Source organism: Sinocyclocheilus grahami, unplaced genomic scaffold, assembly GCF_001515645.1.
Source record: "Sinocyclocheilus grahami isolate Dianchi unplaced genomic scaffold, SAMN03320097.WGS_v1.1 scaffold178.1, whole genome shotgun sequence".
NCBI lineage: Eukaryota > Metazoa > Chordata > Actinopteri > Cypriniformes > Cyprinidae > Sinocyclocheilus > Sinocyclocheilus grahami.
The window spans coordinates 1,044,523-1,065,190 of NW_015505357.1; the positions used below are offsets into that span (position 1 = coordinate 1,044,523).

Sequence of the window (20,668 nt, forward strand, 5' to 3'; positions counted from 1 at the left end):
AGCTGAAAGAGGGCTACAAAGTCAAACTTTGTGGAAAAACTGAGCTACATATATATATATATATATATATATATATATACTGTATCATTACTGTACCTTTGTATTACCACATTCTTTTTTTGTAAGGGTTTTAGGTGAATCTGTTTGTCCGAGTTATCTGTTTGCATTCATGACTTGCAGATTGTGTCTCAAAATCTAAAAAAGAGTTCCCTACGTAGACAGCATTTTTGGGCATTGTATTGGTGCATTAGACCCCTTTCTTGATCATATGTGATTTGTGGAGTTAGATATCATAATTATGTTGCTCTTTGAGTCATATTTTATTTTTGTTGTCTATTTGTGCTTATCTTTCATGTTGAAAATCGCTCGTAATTGTCTTCTGCTGCACGTCAAGTCTTTGCTGCCTGAAGAAATGATTGTTTAGAGGCATGTTTTGAGTATTTTGCATTTTATGATTTGTTGCTTTTCATAAAATGTAAATTAAACAAACACTTATATAATCCAAATCACAGTTGAATCTGTGTTTATAAAGGGCAACCTTTTTTAATGCCTGGCTGACCTCTTCCTTTGCTGTGTCCCTCTGGACCGTTCTCTCCTTGTTGGACAGACACCACTGGCAACAAACAACAGCACAGACTCTTTCCTGAATAATGAATGTGTTGACTGCTGATGCTGTCTGTGTGTTTGCATAAAGCCTTCACTTCAGACACTGCTTGCCCAGATATCCAAGGGAGGTCTCTTTATACATGAGACACATCTGCGGCTGCCAGGCTCTGCCCGCTGAGCCTTCAGCAATAATTTCGCTGAGGTGGAAGACGGGTGCAAGAAAATAGAGCAAGTGGTACCTCATGGTACATATTTCATAGTAGCCTGCTGGGATATGAATGCAACAGATCAGGATTTATGAAAAATGAAATACGCTCCGCTTCTAGATGCCCAATGGGTTTCTGTTTCACTTTGAGGCAGTGTCTGGTGGCATGACATCTCAGTGGTAAAAGAAAGTCTATCAGGACAGGGTACAAATGGCTTGAGTTTGTGGGCTTAATACACTACATGGCTGAAAGTATATGGACATCCTGTTTAAATTCTACTGAAGGGAAATATTAAACAAAACAAAAAAAACTAAAATTTTAATTGACTGGAAATTTAGTGGCCCTCAGGCCGTTCAAGATGTATATGAGTTTATTATTCATTGCAACAGGTTTGGAGAAATGTAGCATTACATCACTTGCTCACCAATGGATCCTCTGCAGTGAATGGGTGCCGTCAGAATGCCGTCCAAACACCTGATGAAAAACATCACAATAATCTACCAGTAATCCACACAACTCCAGTCCATCAATGTCTCGTTTTTATAAGAAACAAGTTCATCAAGATGCTTTTAACTTCAAATAATTGCTTCCAGTTAAAATATGAGTCTTCTATCCATAATATTGCTTTCTTCAGTGAAGAAATTGTCTCGTCTGTTTTTGAAGAGAGATATGCACAGATCAAGCACTGTTTACAAGCGAAAACAGTCCAAAACAGTTCTAAACACACATGTTAGTGGTTTTTGATGTGAGAGGATAATAGGAGATGGACTTTTTCTCTGGAGAAAGTGTTATTATGAATTATGGACTATTATATGGGTGTTTTGGCCAGAAGTGATGGTTTAAGCAACTAACAATTTTTTCAAAACATCATCTTGTGTTCTGCAGAAAAAAAGAAAGCCATAGAGGTTTATAATTAAATGAGGGTGAGTAATTAATGGCCAAATTTTCATTTTTGGGTGAATTAATAATTTATTTTACAACCGAGGTTAAAAAACGTGACTCTGCCTACATTTCTGCAGAACTCCAAAAATGAACCTATATATAATTCACTTCATGAAATGCCTGCTAGTAGCAGTAAAACACCAACAATATGTATTCCTTATCACACAAATGATGTTTACAGGGACAGATTATTATTTAATAGACTTACTTTCACATGTTTTATTGTGCAATACAATGTTATTATCTCAAAATAATTTTACTATATGATTTGTAAACTAATATATTTTGACATGTGCATCACATAATCAGCTCCATATGTATGGCTTTTCTGATGTAGTAAACTTGCTGGGTAGATCACCTGGTACAGAATTGCACTTGCCATGTGGAGCGTCCCACAAAAAATGAGTCACAATCTGGGTTCTCTACTGACATTCTAGAGAATTCTGTGCATCTAACTTTGTTGCCCACCAAGGTCCTCAATGGTGTAGCCTACACATAGAACCTTGGAGAGAGGCAGCCCACTCATTAAAATGATGTCCCGGGCCCTGTGAATTTTAGCGGCAGCTCTTTATACTTGGTGTCCACATACTTTTGGCCATTTTTAATTAGTATTTTGCGTGCTAACTGTGCTTTTCTCTAGGATTTAGTGATGAAAGCAACCAGCAATTACAGTTTTGATGGCTTTGAGTAGTTACCCATATTCAAAACTCCACAGGAAACTTTAATCTATTATGAAGTCGCGTACGAGCATTCAAAACTGATACCACTTTGCAAGGCAACAAGTTAGTGAAAGAGTGTCTTTCTGTCACTGCATTATGCTGGCAAATTGTGGAAGCTGTTCACAGGGGAAGCCAATTCATCAAGGTTGTTTGTCACTGTCAACACAGATTGCAGCAGATGCCGTCTTGTCACTCGATAAGGGAGAGTCTGGAGGGAAACCAGAACGAGGGAATGTGTTGAAGACTCTCAGACCCGGAGATCTTAAAGGATCTGTTGCGTTTGTCAGGGAAAGCTTGTAAATTCCTATCTTCTCTATCATATTTCGTGAAGCAAAGGAAAACAATTTCTCTGTATATTTTTTCGAACGTATGACTCGAGCCTGGCAGCATCAGAAAGGAAAATGCCGTACTGTACTGTCAGTCTGTTTTCCTTTGAGTGAAGATTTCATGGTGTCTTGTTTAAAACGACGACAGATATGTAGGTCTACTGGGCTGTTTTTGAGTGCGTCAAAGTTTGAATTATATATATCAACTGATCTTCATAACCTGATTTGGAGGTTGCTGGCTGGCTAGGTGATTTGATTACATCCAGTAATAAAATTCAAATGTTTGACTAACGTGATGAATATGCCCAACCATAATGGAAGTGAATGCGGAAGTAGGAAGTTTTGCGGTGTGTTGATCAAGGTCATCACCTAAAACCAAACGACCGAAGCCACATGGTATGTCAAGGGATCCCCCTCAGTAAGGTGAATGCGCTCCCTGTTGAGATGCCAGAGCTTCAGGACCCGTTGATTCGGGTTTAAAACGTCACAGCTGGCGTCACACCAGATGTCAGGCAATACCTCCTGTTGCTCAGAGCTGCCATCCTGCAGACTAGAGATGGAATCGATTCTCTGCTCAGTCGGATGGATTAATGTGCTCTCTGCTGTACTTCCCTAGCCTTTCTTCTATTCCTCTATCTATTTATTCCACAAACACAATTCTCCTGTCCGAGAATATCTATGGGCTCCTGTTACTGGCCATCCATCATGTCCTTTTTAACGCGGTCTGGTCTTTCAATTTAAATGCACCGTCAGAGACCAGTAACAGACTGATGGATGGAAACTCAAAAGTTAAATAGATGTTGTTGCTGTCGGAGCAGTTATGAAACATTACGTTTGTTCAAATATATTTCTTTTGACAGAGTTGAGGTCAATTTGAAATGCTGTTCACAAGCCGTTTAACTTCTGTAGCGTGATGCATTTTGAATTGAAACAAGATATGGAATGAGACTTGATTTTATCAAGTGGGAACTGATAGGATTGTGTAAGCTGGCTGTTATGTGCCAGAATGGAGTCGAGTGGTTGAAAAGGAAGAATTTATCTGCAAAGGAAAGTCATTTTGAAGAACTCCAAATTATTACATTTTGATAAAAGATTATAAAGACAGATTAATTTGTCTTATGTCTAATGAATCATCAAGACCAGGAACATGCATTAAAAAGTAAATGGGGTAAGCCATATGCTGACAAAACATCCCAGTTAAGTTCATTATATATGCTGATAATTATAAAAAAAAGTATTCATAATTTCTCATAAATAAATGTTTTTCTTATTTATTATCAAAGGAAACTACTGTTTTTAAGTCAGTGTATATGTCTTCCACTTAAAGACCACAAGGCAACTGTATTATTAATAAGAATAAAAACGTAAATAGGGTCAGTTTTGATTTCATGTGTACTTGTAATGTCATGACCTTCATTATTGATGTTTGGCAGGAGAAAACTCAAGCCTGCTCTGACCTGAGCATCAATGAGTCTCTTTGTTCACGCAGGACAAACATAGAAGCTGCTTTTGTTTCTGTCTAACCATCTGTTTTATCTGTTCACAATAAAACAATCTCCTCTAGCTAGGTTTTGTTGGTTTATTATTGCCTGCGTTGTGCTTGAGCATCTCTGTGTTTCTGTTTCTCCAGGAATTTGCTGGATGCTGATGCATTCTCAAGGTCAGCGCCAGGTAAGTCCTGGTCTTAGTGATTGCTCCTTGATGTGAGGCTTGACACAAGTAGTCTGTGGATATGTTTGAATAATACATAATCATAATACTCATTCTGTTTGTACATCAGATATGCACAGTATGCAGATTTTTTTGTATTATGAATGGAACACCTTGGATAACCTATTATTTTTGCCAAAACATTGACATATACAATAAAGGTGCTGTGTACTGTATCCCACAAGGCAATATGCTCAACAGTGTGATGACGGAAACTATATATTTTATTGCTTCTATTATTAAATAGGAGCTTACACAAAATTGGATTTAATATTTTAAATAATTGTTTAAATTTTTAGTATTTTAAAATACCTTTTGCTGAGCTGAAAATGAAATGTGATCAGGTCATATGACACCATTGTCATTATCATGTACTATGATTTTCTTATTGTTTTATAATGTGTTCTAGCTATTTTTAAAGAACGAGCATATTGTGTACAGCACAGTATACAGGAAACTATTTTATTAAAACTTGTCTGGTGTCTCAAACATCTGCATGCATAAGTTTTAATATAACTAGCATTTAAAATTTAGCTTTTACATATTCATTTAGAGCTTTGTGATTTTCTTGATTGACTAATGAGCATATAATAATTCTGACTGAGTTGTATTTACTATTCTTAAGGGTAATAAAATGGTCGTCATGCATGATAATATAAACGTGGCCAAATTTTATTACTGCATTATTCAAAGTTTTTTTTTTCTCTCTGTCTCTCAGAGGGTCAACCACTGAGCAGAAACACAAAGCATTTTCCCTTCCCAAATGATGTCAATAGCCATGAATGCTATTCACATGAATTATTTTGCTGTTGCCTTGAAAACAAGTGAAGGTTTCGGATGAGTGTTTCATGGCTATTTGGTATGTGAAGCTATTGCTGAAAGTGTTGTACCCTTAGGGCATATCTTTTTGTCCTACTGCTTTTTCTAGTAGTATCAAAGGGGCTACTTTCCTTCCAGAGTAATCTCGGAGTTGAAAAAAAAAGCTTGCCATTGTAAACCTGCCTTAGTCAGAGAAGCCGAAATTATAACATTTATTAATCCTTCACCCTAATGCTCACAGCAATCAAACGCTTGACTGACATCTGAGTTGCCATAATTTGCACTGAGATTTATTCTAAATCAGTTCCTCGGTTGATCTGGCAAATGTCATACCTGAATAGGTGTCTCTACTCTTCCTGAAATGCTTTTTGTGCTCTGATGGTTGTTCCATGTAATTGATGTGAAATCGTTAAACATTAGCCGGCCCAGTGAAGTTACTGCAGATTTTTCGAGGAGTTGAAAATAATGAATGTGGTCAATCTCATCTTGTTCAGAGATTATGCATTCTTAATGCCCTGCTTCAAGTAACATTTGCATCTTGAAAAACAAGAAATGCTATTTTGGAGTGATTTTGTTTTGCTAGTTATGTCTAAATTCCTGGGCCATGAATTCTCAGGGGAAAAGACAATTGTGTCTATTGAGTGTTAACTGACATAATTAACAGGATACTTATTTGCATACAGGATACTTATTTACAATAAATGACCTACTTTACTGTCTGATGCAAAATACATAAACATCCATTTTGTTTTTATAATTAGAATTTCAGCCAATTTACATATCCCCATTCATAACCATTACATTTCAGGAAAGATCATATATACATTAAATATACAATATTTATAATTTAATTATAATTCTAATAATATAATATAATGTATATATATATATATATATATATATATATATATATATTTAAAAATATTAAATAATCCAGAACTTAAATTTAAATCCAAATTAAAACCTTATGAAGTTTTTTTTAATGCAGATTTTATTCATATCCTTGCATTTTAGTCATAAAAAAAGAATGGTTTAATCTTTTTCCTGACATCATTTTAAGGGACTGACATTCCACTGAATCATTCAAGAGGAGTCCAAACAGGAAGTGCCCTGACCAACAAATGGACTGCAGCTAGTAGTAGTTTGAGAAATGTTCATTTGAGAAAACATTATTTGACACACAGGGAATTTTTCTCTTGCTGTCTTATCAGAGTTAAATTTATATTTTCAGTTCTTGCAATGAGAGTTGCTTTTGAACATATATATATATTTCAGGATTTATCTATTTATTTGAAAATGTTACTCTGAACATTCAAAAAAAATATGTATAATTGTATCCTCGAGAAGGATCATTTTCGAATGAATGAATGAATATTCATTCAGACACAAATAACAGTTTTTCTGAGAATGAATCTCATGCTACATTTTTTCTCAGTGAGATTCACAACTGATTGCTCTTTCACAAATGTTCAAGTCCAAATTCTTTATGCTTGAATTTTCATATTTTTGCCAAAAGCTTGCTGGCCGGAGACATTTCGGTCATTTTCTCCAACTACCACCCACAGAGCTGCAGTCCATTTGTTGGTCAGGGCACTTCCTGTTTGGACTCCTTTTGAATGATTCGGTGGAGTAATTGATGAGTTAGATTCTCACACCTGCTGCTCCACACTTAGACTTAACAGGCCTGGATTTTGGACTAATACTCCATACTGGTCACAAATAGGCACTTCTCCAAGCCATTTTCTAATTTAGATGGTAAGATGAAGCTCAGTGAAGCACCTCCATTAGCTTCATTTAAGGAAACTCACTGTGCACATGCTGCAAGTGTTTTTATCAAATTATTGATTGTTTCTCTCTGTGTTTGACCATTATTTTTCCATTTTCTCTTTACAGTGGTTGTGTTGTATGTTCAAGGAATCGGTACTAAGGAGTGGAGAGAGGTTAGTATGCTTTTTATAGTGTATACAGTATGAGCAGAACATATAGTGCTCAGCATGTTCGTTTTTTAGCCTTTTGACAAACTGTATTATCAATTAATATGGTCCATTGGCCACAACTACAAGCTGCAATCAGTACACAGTTTGCAGTTATATTGATGTGATCCATTGTTGTACTTTTAGATCCACCATGAAGTTTTTTTTTTCAATTCTGCTTATTATCAGATTGTAGTGTCTATCAGTCGATATTCTCCTCCATCCTCCTCCTCAATCTGCTCTTGTGTGGATGTTCTGTTTTTATTTTTCTTTCATGATGTGCGTTCTTTTATTTTCCTTCCAGATAAATCTCATGAGACTGTTTCTTTTAGAAACAGTATTCATAAACTTGCAGAAGCTTTTAATTACAAAACATGAATAAAACATTAAATAATACTATATTGATATCTTCTAAGTTGGATTTTTTTTGTATATATACACTACGGTTCAAAACATTGTTCTTTCTTTTTTTAATTGAAATTAATACTTTTATTCAGCAAAGGAGACAATAAATTGATCAAATGCGACAGTAAAGGCATTTAGAATGTTACAGAAGGTTTCTATTTCAAATAAATGCTGTTCTTTTGACTTTCTATTATTCAAAGAATCCTGAAAAGAATTCCACAAAAATATTATGCTGCACAAGTTGCACAACTGTTATCAAGATTGATAATTAGAAATGTTTCTTGAGCAGAAGTATCATGTGACACTGAAGATTGGAGCGATAATGCTGAAAATTCAGCTTTGCATCACAGGAATTAACTACGTTTTAAAATATATTAAATCGAAAGTAGTTATTTTAAAGAGCAGGTCATATGGGTTTTTGAAAAATATCTCTTTTGCAGTTTATAACGTAGCTATACTTAAATGAAAACAGTCTGCAAAGTTGTTAATCAAAAAAGTGCATGATAAATAAAGACATTGTCTCTCAAAAGAGAGAGTCAATTCTGTATCGCCTTAACGAGTCGTCATATTTTCGAATCTTTTGCCTGTTGTTGATATACGTCACTGGGTAACAAATTTGCCTAATCTCCGCCTGCCCGCGAGTCTGACCTGCCCACAAACACTTCCGCTAGTTAATGTGTTTACATCATGTTGAGAAGATGCTGTGTTCAAGGATACCACAGAAATACAATTCGAACCTTTTGTTGTGTGCATGTCAATTTACCAAGGACTGCCTCTCTAATCTTGACTTTTAACTTTGTTGGCTTCTAATCTTCTTTATTTGGACTAACAAGCTCTCCAAAGCACATCCTGTAAGTACGATTGATACGTTATGTGTACATTTTCAATTGGGTGCTCAAAATTTCCTTTTTTTTTTTTTTTTGCTAATATGTGATGTATACCTAGTGCAGCTTTAGGTTTCCAGGTAAAGCACGATATTACTGTCTTACTGAAGTAGTTCTGATAATTCGCTGTGAACCCACTATTTCCTAAGAATGTGTCGATTAATATAGACTGACGTTGTTCTAATAATTACTTCATTTAATAATAAAGAATGTAGTGTAGCGCACGGATTTTATAATCATTGTGAAATTGCTGTTTATTTTGCGGCAGTTAAAGGGTTAATACGGGAGAGACAAGCGAGTTAGTTAGGCTGGTGCGCCTGTGATAGAGCTGTTCTGCGTTCTGATTAAAAGTCGTTCTTCAAACATTACAGTAGACATATTTTGGTTTACAAACTGTATTGTTTCATCAGTTAGTCACGTTAGCACTCAGCTAACGTATCCACCATTATTGTTTTAAGTGTTTACAGTATAGCAGCTAAACTTGAGCTGTGGGCACGATTCGCTTGCATATGTGTTTTTGTATTTTATGCCATTATTTTAAGAACAGATTGGAGCACTATATTATTGTTTTATGTAAAAGCGCTTTGTCATTGGTAGCGCTCGCTAACTTGCTCAAGTTAAGGACTCCTCTCTGTGCCAATCACAGCAGGCTTGGCCAGCTGACCAATCAGATCAGAGTAGGCTTATGGAAGGGAGGGGTTTGCGCCGAACTTGCTTGGAACGAATCGTTTTTGACTTTTAGGACACTTTAAAATACCATATGACCTGCTCTTTAAATTGTAATAATATTCCACAATATTAACCTTTTACTGTAATTTTGATCAAATAAAGACAGCCTTGGTGAGCATAAGAGACTTCTTTCAAAAACATTTTAAAAATCTACAATCTACCAATGGTAAACTAATTCTGAATAGTAGAAAGTTTAGAACACAATTTTTTAAAAACATGCAAGTACATAAGTCTGATTTTATGAAAAATTAAAAAAATTCAAAGAGAAAGAAAAAACCTGGGTTGTGAATCTGATTGCAGAAGCTTTATTAAACAAAAGGAATATGTGACCCTGGACCACAAAACCAGTCATAAGGGTCAATTTTTCATAAATAAATAAGCTTTCCATTGATGTATGATATGTTATGATAGGACAATATTTGGCTGAGATACAACTATTTGAAAATCTGGAATCTGAGGGTGCAAAAAAATCCAAATATTGAGAAAATCGCCTTTGAAGTTGTCCAAATTGAAGTTCTTAGCAATGCATATTACTAATCAAAAATTAAGTTTTAATATATTTACAGTAGGAAATTGATTAAATATCTTCATGGAACATGATCTTTACTTAATATCCTAATGATTTTTGGCATAAAACAAAAATCAATAATTTTGACCCATGCAGTGTATTTACAAATATACTACAAATATACCCCAGCGACTTAAGACTGGTTTTGTGGTCCAGGGTCACATATGGGCAAAAACACAGGGCAAAACATGCAAACTGAAAGAGATATCACACAATAAGCACAGATAAGCTCTGACACTACCAAACTGAAAACACAGGGAAAGGAAGAAATTAAACAAGGTACAGGTGAACATAATCAACCAATGAGTAATTATTACAAACTGGAAAAATGAAACGAAGGAAACCGGTTCGAAATACAGGAAGAGAAATTAACACAGAATGTGACACTCATAAAATTGAGTAGAAATTATTATGCCATGCTAAATGGATAAAAGCAAAGAATTTGTTTCCAGTGCTGAACTGTCCAATTCGCTGTGCTTTTGGGTTTTTATTGCCTCCCAGTGTTCTAAAATCAACTTAAGATAACCCTTTTGGCAGAATTGTAAATGCAGCTACTAATTGTATCCCACCACCTTGCCAGGATTTGAGGAATCAGCATTCAGCAGTCTCTGGGAAAGTCTCAAATTGAGTATTGGAAAAAATAAAAAAGTGTCGTTTGCCATTGGAAATTTGAGGAATGCAGCGAGCAATCTGGACTTCTCTAGAGATATCTCGCTCTTCAGATGGCATCATGAAATATTCACTGTACTTTTATATAGCTGCTGTGTATCTGGACCAGTGGCTTTCTCCGCATGCATATCAACACTCAAGTGCCCACTCACATTACAAGTACCTCCAAAAGCAAGCATAGCAACTGCATTATAAACAGCCAGCTCCCCTAAACAGATAATGCAGCAACCAACGGTCAAGGACCGATCGGCTCCAGGAACTTCTCCAGGAGCAGATAATGGAAAGCGTGGATACTAAGTTGATAGGTGGGATTATGTGTCTGGGGTGTTGAGAACATGATCTTGGGTCTGAATCTGAGTTAGGAATCAATAGTTCATTACTCTGTGCCGTCGGTGAGCTCCAGCGAGGACTCCTGCCCAATGGGAATTTCTGTCTGATTGCTTCAGGGATGTGTATGTTGGGCAAGTACATAAGTCTGATTTTATGAAAAATTAAAAAAATTCAAAGAGAAAGAAAAAACCTGGGTTGTGAATCTGATTGCAGAAGCTTTATTAAACAAAAGGAATATGTGACCCTGGACCACAAAACCAGTCATAAGGGTCAATTTTTCATAAATAAATAAGCTTTCCATTGATGTATGATATGTTATGATAGGACAATATTTGGCTGAGATACAACTATTTGAAAATCTGGAATCTGAGGGTGCAAAAAAATCCAAATATTGAGAAAATCGCCTTTGAAGTTGTCCAAATTGAAGTTCTTAGCAATGCATATTACTAATCAAAAATTAAGTTTTAATATATTTACAGTAGGAAATTGATTAAATATCTTCATGGAACATGATCTTTACTTAATATCCTAATGATTTTTGGCATAAAACAAAAATCAATAATTTTGACCCATGCAGTGTATTTACAAATATACTACAAATATACCCCAGCGACTTAAGACTGGTTTTGTGGTCCAGGGTCACATATGGGCAAAAACACAGGGCAAAACATGCAAACTGAAAGAGATATCACACAATAAGCACAGATAAGCTCTGACACTACCAAACTGAAAACACAGGGAAAGGAAGAAATTAAACAAGGTACAGGTGAACATAATCAACCAATGAGTAATTATTACAAACTGGAAAAATGAAACGAAGGAAACCGGTTCGAAATACAGGAAGAGAAATTAACACAGAATGTGACACTCATAAAATTGAGTAGAAATTATTATGCCATGCTAAATGGATAAAAGCAAAGAATTTGTTTCCAGTGCTGAACTGTCCAATTCGCTGTGCTTTTGGGTTTTTATTGCCTCCCAGTGTTCTAAAATCAACTTAAGATAACCCTTTTGGCAGAATTGTAAATGCAGCTACTAATTGTATCCCACCACCTTGCCAGGATTTGAGGAATCAGCATTCAGCAGTCTCTGGGAAAGTCTCAAATTGAGTATTGGAAAAAATAAAAAAGTGTCGTTTGCCATTGGAAATTTGAGGAATGCAGCGAGCAATCTGGACTTCTCTAGAGATATCTCGCTCTTCAGATGGCATCATGAAATATTCACTGTACTTTTATATAGCTGCTGTGTATCTGGACCAGTGGCTTTCTCCGCATGCATATCAACACTCAAGTGCCCACTCACATTACAAGTACCTCCAAAAGCAAGCATAGCAACTGCATTATAAACAGCCAGCTCCCCTAAACAGATAATGCAGCAACCAATGGTCAAGGACCGATCGGCTCCAGGAACTTCTCTTGGAGCAGATAATGGAAAGCGTGGATACTAAGTTGATAGGTGGGATTATGTGTCTGGGGTGTTGAGAACATGATCTTGGGTCTGAATCTGAGTTAGGAATCAATAGTTCATTACTCTGTGCCGTCGGTGAGCTCCAGCGAGGACTCCTGCCCAATGGGAATTTCTGTCTGATTGCTTCAGGGATGTGTATGTTGGCAGGAAGCATGTACGAGCTCACACTGAGCTGCTATTCCTGCCCCACATTCAGGCAGAGCTCAGACTGCTGTTAAGTCTGCCGAGAGAAGGGAAGTCTGAGGGCTGATTTTGCTTCTGATCATGAAAATATGATCATAGCAACTGTTATTATGCTTTGGCACATCAGTAATTCCTTCAGTGCAGATTTTACATGCAGCTGAGTGAATAATATTAGCTTCTTTTATGCTTTTCTGTTCTATTCATCTCAAGTTTCATGTTTCATTGGAGGATAGTGGCATTTATTGTATATATATATATTTTTTATTGTGGCAATAAAAATATAATGTGTTTTATTACATTAACTATAGCTACATTATAATGTTGAGTGTATCAAATCAGCAGGAACGAGATTCTGCCACAGAATACAAAAATAAAAGAGAAAATTTGGCATTTTTTTTGGCATCTGAGTTCATATCACACAATTCTGACTTTGATTCTTGCATTTTTGAGAAACAGATAAGAGAAAAAAAATTTTGTGGGGGAAACAAAAACAATTGCGAGATGTAAACTCAGAATTCAGAAAAAATTTAATAAATAATTGGGAAATTAAATAATTACATTAAAAAAAATAGGTAGGCTATTTGTGACTTTTATCTCACAATTTTGACTTCTCACAATTGGAAGTCTGTATCTCACAATTTTGAGTTTGTCTCAAATCTGAAAAAATTCTGAAACTCTGAAAAAAAAATTCAAAATGTGACATCTCAGAATTGCAATAAAAGGAGGGGCAGAATTATGGGACAAAGTCACAGTTTATTTATTTTTTATTTTTGTATTCCATGGTGGAAATAGACTTCCATACAGCCCTGTTATCCATGCCGGTGTTTTTAAATTTGAATAAAAATGTTATTTTTTTTTGTTCATTTTAAAAACATAAAAATTTCCTTTTTCTTGTCTTGTCTTTTTTAATATATATTTTATATGCCTGTTTTGCACCCAATTTGTGGAGAATGACTTTTATATATTATGTTTTTATTATTTAGCCATGAAAACATTTAATCTAATGATGCATCTTTCATTCTTATTTAGTCTGGTCGAACAGAAGTGATTGACAACACTCTCAACCCGGACTTTGTGAGGAAGTTTGTCTTGGATTATTTCTTCGAAGAAAAGCAGAACCTTCGCTTTGACGTGTAAGTGGATGACAACACTTTTCCGCCTTTAGTTTCAGGAAAAAAAACATTAAACAGTGATAAAATGCATTCTTTTGCTTATTTGACACAGATACAATGTGGACTCCAGAAGCTCAAACATCTCAAAGCATGTAAGTAAACTTTAATGTCCCACATGCCGTGCTAATGGATAGACAAGTCACGATGCAATGCCTGCAAGTTTTACTCTGTTGAATGTGTTTTATTACATTAACTATTTTATTACATTAACTATAGCTACATTATAATGTTGAGTGTATCAAATCAGCAGGAACCAGATTCTGCCACAGAATACAAAAATAAAAGAGGAAATTTGGCATTTTTTTGGCATCTGAGTTCATATCACACAATTCTGACTTTGATTCTTGCATTTTTGAGAAACAGATAAGAGAAAAAAATTTTTGTGGGGGAAACAAAAACAATTGCGAGATGTAAACTCAGAATTCAGAAAAAATTTAATAAATAATTGGGAAATTAAATAATTACATTAAAAAAAATAGGTAGGCTATTTGTGACTTTTATCTCACAATTTTGACTTCTCACAATTGGAAGTCTGTATCTCACAATTTTGAGTTTGTCTCAAATCTGAAAAAATTCTGAAACTCTGAAAAAAAAATTCTAAATGTGACATCTCAGAATTGCAATAAAAGGAGGGGCAGAATTATGGGACAAAGTCACAGTTTATTTATTTTTTATTTTTGTATTCCATGGTGGAAATAGACTTCCATACAGCCCTGTTATCCATGCCGGTGTTTTTAAATTTGAATAAAAATGTTATTTTTTTTTTGTTCATTTTAAAAACATAAAAATTTCCTTTTTCTTGTCTTGTCTTTTTTAATATATATTTTATATGCCTGTTTTGCACCCAATTTGTGGAGAATGACTTTTATATATTATGTTTTTATTATTTAGCCATGAAAACATTTAATCTAATGATGCATCTTTCATTCTTATTTAGTCTGGTCGAACAGAAGTGATTGACAACACTCTCAACCCGGACTTTGTGAGGAAGTTTGTCTTGGATTATTTCTTCGAAGAAAAGCAGAACCTTCGCTTTGACGTGTAAGTGGATGACAACACTTTTCCGCCTTTAGTTTCAGGAAAAAAAACATTAAACAGTGATAAAATGCATTCTTTTGCTTATTTGACACAGATACAATGTGGACTCCAGAAGCTCAAACATCTCAAAGCATGTAAGTAAACTTTAATGTCCCACATGCCGTGCTAATGGATAGACAAGTCACGATGCAATGCCTGCAAGTTTTACTCTGTTGATTTAATGTCTTTTCTGCTACAATGGACGTGGATGACAGAAGGTACAAGCTGTAAATGAGTGTAATTTATCCATTGCTTGTTTTCTCTGTCATGCCAAAAATAGTTACAAAGAGAATGCAATTTGTTTTTTGAGTTCTCATTCTTTGGAAAAAAATAAGTGTCACGTTCAAAGCCCAGACCCTTTGCATCCTTTAAATCTGCATGAAAGAGTCTGTTGTAGTCCTCAAAGTCTCGTCTTGTTTTTCTGTTGTTTTTTTGCTCGCTTTTTTGTATGCATTTCCATGTCATTGATTCACCCCTTCCATTGCTTAGAGTTTCATCAGCCAGGCCTCACCTGTCTTTATACTCAGTGACATACAGTATCCAAGGTGAGTCCTCATACCATCTTTCTGAGATTTTCCAGACTGGACTGTAACTGCTGATTTGTGTCTGTGGAGCAGAAGCCCCACAGTACTGTGATTTACCTCCATTGTTTTGTCTCCCACAGTCCTTCCTCGGCCAGACTTTCTGCACTCTAGGAGAGATTATTGGGTCCTCTGGGTCAAGACTGGAGCGGGTGCTTTCGTAAGTCTTTGATTATTTTCCACCCTTGATATGACGTTGAAGAAGAAACAGCACCATGGAAACAGTTCTTTAAAAGTTCTCCAAATCCTATGGGATCTCTATTCAGGCCACAGATTTAACCACATGGAAGACATAAGTTCATCTGACCTGCATGGCCCAGCTGAGCTCATTTATATAGCAAGTGCTCTCACGACGATAATAAGACAAAAGGGTTGATAAATTGGTCTTTTTCATGCAGCTCGCGGTTCGAAATCCTTTTACGCTCTCCAGCTCTTTGACGGCGCTTCTAAAATCAATGCTTTTAACCGCAGTCGAGGTGCTTGTTTGGGGTTTCTCAGTATAGCAGACCTTCTGTGTCCATATCAATCCAGAGCATGTCTGTGTACGTATAGATCCCAAAGCTTTGGCGAGGGGTTAAGAAGGGAAACTAATTAAGCTTCGGCTTGAGTTAGGATGGCACGCTGGTGACTGGGGCATTTTAACATTAAGATACAGACTGCCACTGTCCAGCATATCTGGGTCACATCAATGATCTATTTCAGTAGCACAAAATAGGGTGTCTGGATGATGCCTTCAAAGGGATTTGCTTGCATTTGGTCTTGTAGAAGAACCACATTTTTCTTGTCATTTTACAGAATCATATGTGCATTTGCCAAATGACATGCCATTTTCACAGAAAGCCTCAAATGCTGTTTTATATGATGACGAGTGTTATTGAAGTGTTTTTTTAATATACAATTATAGTTTTTATTAATATCTTGAATTAGCTTTTTATTTTCTTGAATTAGTAATTTTTATGTGCTTTTATTTTAATTCGTTTTAAAATGTTTCCATATAGCTTTATTTCAGTTTTAGTACTTCAACTTAATTTAAATGTATACGATTTTATGTTTTTCATCTAATATTTGTTTTATTCATTTATTTATATTTTATTTCAGGTTTATTTCAGTTACTGAAAACAATTTTTAATAGTTTTAGTTAAAAATAACAACTCTTGATATGAAATAAAAATGCATGATTAATGCTTTCACATGTAAAATCTGAATATAAGCAGTTTAAGTCGCTTTGTTTCAGTTGTAAATTTCATTGAGGTTTTTTAAGTTTTTCAATATTTACATTTTACTTAACAGCTTTACTTTAATTACTGAAAACAATTTTTAACAATAACAATACTGCATATGAAGCAAAACACGATTAATGCGTGCACAAGTGAAATCTGAATATATAAAAGGTTTAAAGTCACTTTATTTCAGTTGCAATTTCGGTTTACGTTTTTTAAGTTGAAGTTTTTTTTTACTTAATATTTATATTTTTTACTTTACAGCTTTACATCAATTAACAAAAATGATTTTCAATAGTTTTAGTTAACAATAACAATACTGGATATGAAGTCAATTTAAATCTAAAATCTGAATATAAAAGGTTTTAAGTCACTTTATTTCAGTTGCTATTTCCATCAAGATTTTAAAGTTTTTTTTAACTTATGTTACTTATGTATAAGCTATGTTTATATTTTTCTTTACTTACTTTACATCAATTACTGAAAACAAAACAACAAAAACATGCAATTAATGTGTTGAAATGTGAAATTCACATGCTTTTCCATAATGGGGCTCAGTGATCGGAATATAAGCTGTTTTAAGTCACTTTAATAAGAAAGCAAAATGAAAAACATTGTAGATATGGCTAGACAGTGTGACTAAACCCCTTAAGAACATGAAAAATAGTTTGTAAGTCCCTTCCAACAGCTGGTTTTCTTCCTCTAAGAACATGACAGGTGCTGTGCACGCGCTCTGTATCGCAGCATGGTAGACGAGGAGCTTTTTGCGAATGCGTCTGATGGTGACACGGCATGGGGCAAAAAACACTAAATGGGCCGTCTCCTTTTGGCCTTTGTGTCACGCTTTCTGCAGTGCTGTGCAAGCGGCAAGTAGCGGATTAGGAAAAAGGTTGGCGGCAATAGGCATATTTTAGTAGGTCAGCCCGTCTCTCTAAAGAGCTAGTGGGCAGATACTGTAACACACTGGGGTGGAAGTGTGGAGGAAGAGGTACTACTCTATTACCTGCTGGTTTCTATGGCAACCCACCAAGACTAGTGGCTTTTCAATTACATAGCACTGCATTTGGGCAAATACGTCTAATTCCCTCTGTTTTCGCAAGATAAGGCCAGGGAGTCCTAAGGACAAAGAGATGCCACGGGAGGTTCGGAGATGGGGATTTCAGGTTCCGCGCCACATTCGGGGGCCCTTCGGGCTTGATTTTTCTCCAGCCTCATTTCCACATGTGAGCGTGGTGGATTTGTGGAGAAAATGTGCGTGGATAGAAGAGAGCCATATACTGTCAGGCTGAGCAAAATATTTTTAGACAACCTGGTTTCGGTCCAGGAATGTTTGAGATGAGAGAATGTAAAATGCTGTACAATAACAAGACCGGGTGTCAGTATTTCAGCTCGGGGTTTTAAATTGTCACAGAATGCAATCTATTTGCCACGTATGAGTATTGAAAATATTTCAAATAAGCTCCAAAAATACATCTCGCCACGCAGGTAGGAAGAATTACTCCATCAGAAGGTGGGTAATTTGTCATTGGTCACTGTTGAAAAACAAATTACCTAATGTTACGCCCATGTGTTTTTCTACACACTCGATCAATCTGTTTCATACATAATTCGCTATTTAACTCTCTAGCCCCCCACCACACACACACACACAAACTGAGCTTCTAATTAGCTAAAAAGAAAGCATGACATTTTCTGTGAAAATACCCTCAGTGTTGGAGACATTCATCATAGTAGCGGTGCTGTCACAGGTTTATACTGAGATGTATGAGGGTGAAGTGTGTCCAGATAAACATGCCAAACACACTACTGTCAGTGTACTGATGGCTATTACACTTAGACATCACCAGCTCAAATGGATTTTCACACTCCATTGCATGGAAAACAATTACATGTTCAGTACACTACAGATGTTTCATAGATTTATCATCTTTTGTGCATTTAAAATAGATTATATAAATTAACATTACTTAAAAGAAATATTTAGAATTTTTATATATTATGAATGTATTATCTACTGTAGTCAATGACCAGTACTTTGGATATTGGATAGGCCAACTATTGGCTCATATTTGGCTATTTTTATATTATCAGGTGGCATTCATGTGGCTCAGTATGATGAAAGTCACTGATGTTCAGTACACACAGTAATTAGTGATATATACTCTTATGGACAAACAAATAACTAAGTATTACAAGTTGTGCTGTACTGTTTGTGCTATAAATGAGATGTTTGATAGTAAAACTTGTTGAGGAGAGGTGTGCTATAACTTTTCATATTCCATGGACTGTCTGAATACTGGATTCTGATTGGCTGGCAGGTATGCAGTAAAACCGTTTAATGCACAGGTAGTTCCAAGTCAGTTTAATCACCGTTCTATATTACACACAAACTTGTTGTCAACGCTCCCCCGTGATTTTCATTAATAAAATAGCCTAGATACTAGATCGCTACATTATATTCCCCAGCAACGAGGTGGTAAAATCGCTGTTTTTGAAGTAATTGTTTGCACAGAGAGACGCGCAGACGCAGCACACAGGTACACTCTGTACACAACTGTCATCTCTCTCTCTCTCTTTCTCTCTCTCAAACGATCGATCGATAATTAATTGAAATGCATGCTGTAATTCATTCAAACAAATGTGGTCTTACCGCACTATTTCATCTCTGTGTATGATTTGAATCGGGCAGAATGCTAGCGCTAATGTGCCGTAACTGACAAAAATAACTGTCATTTTTACCCATTCGTCAAATATTGTGCTGCAAAGAGCAATACTAGTTTTTGAAGAATGGATCTGTGCCATTTTTAGAGACCAGAATATCATAGAGTCTTGCTCTTTTGACTTAGACAACATGGTAAAACCCTAGCAACCATTTAGCAACGACCATTCCAAGCATTGTGGAGTCACTTTTACATCAAATTTAGAAAAATTCTTGTTAAATGTAAATAATAGAAAAATAATTCCTTAGCCATTATTAGTGATACCTGTATGAATATTTTTTTTATAATGGTAATGATAACTTTAATACTTTTTTTATTATATTAAATATATTAAAATGGTTCATTACAAGTAATACAGTTCATTAACCTATCTGTAGACTATTTACACACTGCAAAAAAATATACGGTTAGAAATATGTTTTATTGATTTTTGAGTAAATATGTAAAATAGCTATTTGTTTTAAATAAATAGTTCACTTTAAATGGGGAATTCATCAATTAATGATCAATTATTCACTCTCATTGTCTTCTCTGGAACATGAAAATAGATATTCTGAAGAAGCTTGATGCCAGATGTCTTAAGAGTAGTCCATGCAAATTGTGTACTGCTGTATGGCATACAAAGTCTTGACTCTCAAAAAAATATTGCCCTGTGCCATAGCTCTTGAATATATATGTAGAAGATATTTTTTAAAAATCTGTTTTTTTTCTCCATACAATGAATGTCAGTGTGGTCCATAATCTTTTTTTTCTGCAGAAGAAACAAATGCATGCAAGTTTGAAACGACATGAGGGTGAGTAAATTATGACAAAATGTGCATTTCTGGTTGAAATACCCATTTGAGTTCCAAAATCTAAAATCACTGGAATATCTCAGTGTTTACTTTGTATTCTGGTGATGCTATTTTAGTGGATGAGGTTAAGCGTATCTCAAGATCTTTTTATCTGTGGACACAGCTGTTGCGCCAGACGCCATCGAATGTGAGCATTTGCCCACTCAAGTCAGTTACGACGACGAACTGCAGTCAGGTCGAGACCTCGATGAGGACGACGAGTATGCAGATGAGCTTCCCTGAGACGTTTTTGGCAGTTTGTGCAGAAATTCTTTGGTTATGCAAACCGATTGTTGCAGCAGCTGTCCGGGTGGCTGGTCTCAGACGATCTTGGAGGTGAAGATGCTGGATGTGGAGGTCCTGGGCTGGTGTGGTTACACGTGGTCTGCGGTTGCGAGGCCGGTTGGATGTACTGCCAAATTCTCTGAAACGGCATATAGTAGAGAAATTAACATGCCATTCACGGGCAACAGCTCTGGTGGACATTCCTGCAGTCAGCATGCCAATTGCACGCTCCCTCAAAACTTGC

The 20,668-nt window shown here is 35.7% G+C and overlaps 1 protein-coding gene across 1 annotated transcript in view; it reads left to right on the forward strand.

Moving 5' to 3' along the window:
* The window catches only part of LOC107594030 (copine-8-like), a 42,413-nt gene that overhangs the window by 1,166 nt on the left and 20,579 nt on the right, over window positions 1–20,668 (forward strand). Inside the window, exons 2-7 of the mRNA XM_016283959.1 lie at window positions 4,430–4,470; window positions 7,222–7,268; window positions 13,566–13,669; window positions 13,761–13,800; window positions 15,001–15,003; window positions 15,450–15,526. Coding sequence (XP_016139445.1) covers window positions 4,430–4,470; window positions 7,222–7,268; window positions 13,566–13,669; window positions 13,761–13,800; window positions 15,001–15,003; window positions 15,450–15,526 — 312 coding nt within the window. The remainder of the gene's footprint in view (window positions 1–4,429; window positions 4,471–7,221; window positions 7,269–13,565; window positions 13,670–13,760; window positions 13,801–15,000; window positions 15,004–15,449; window positions 15,527–20,668) is intronic.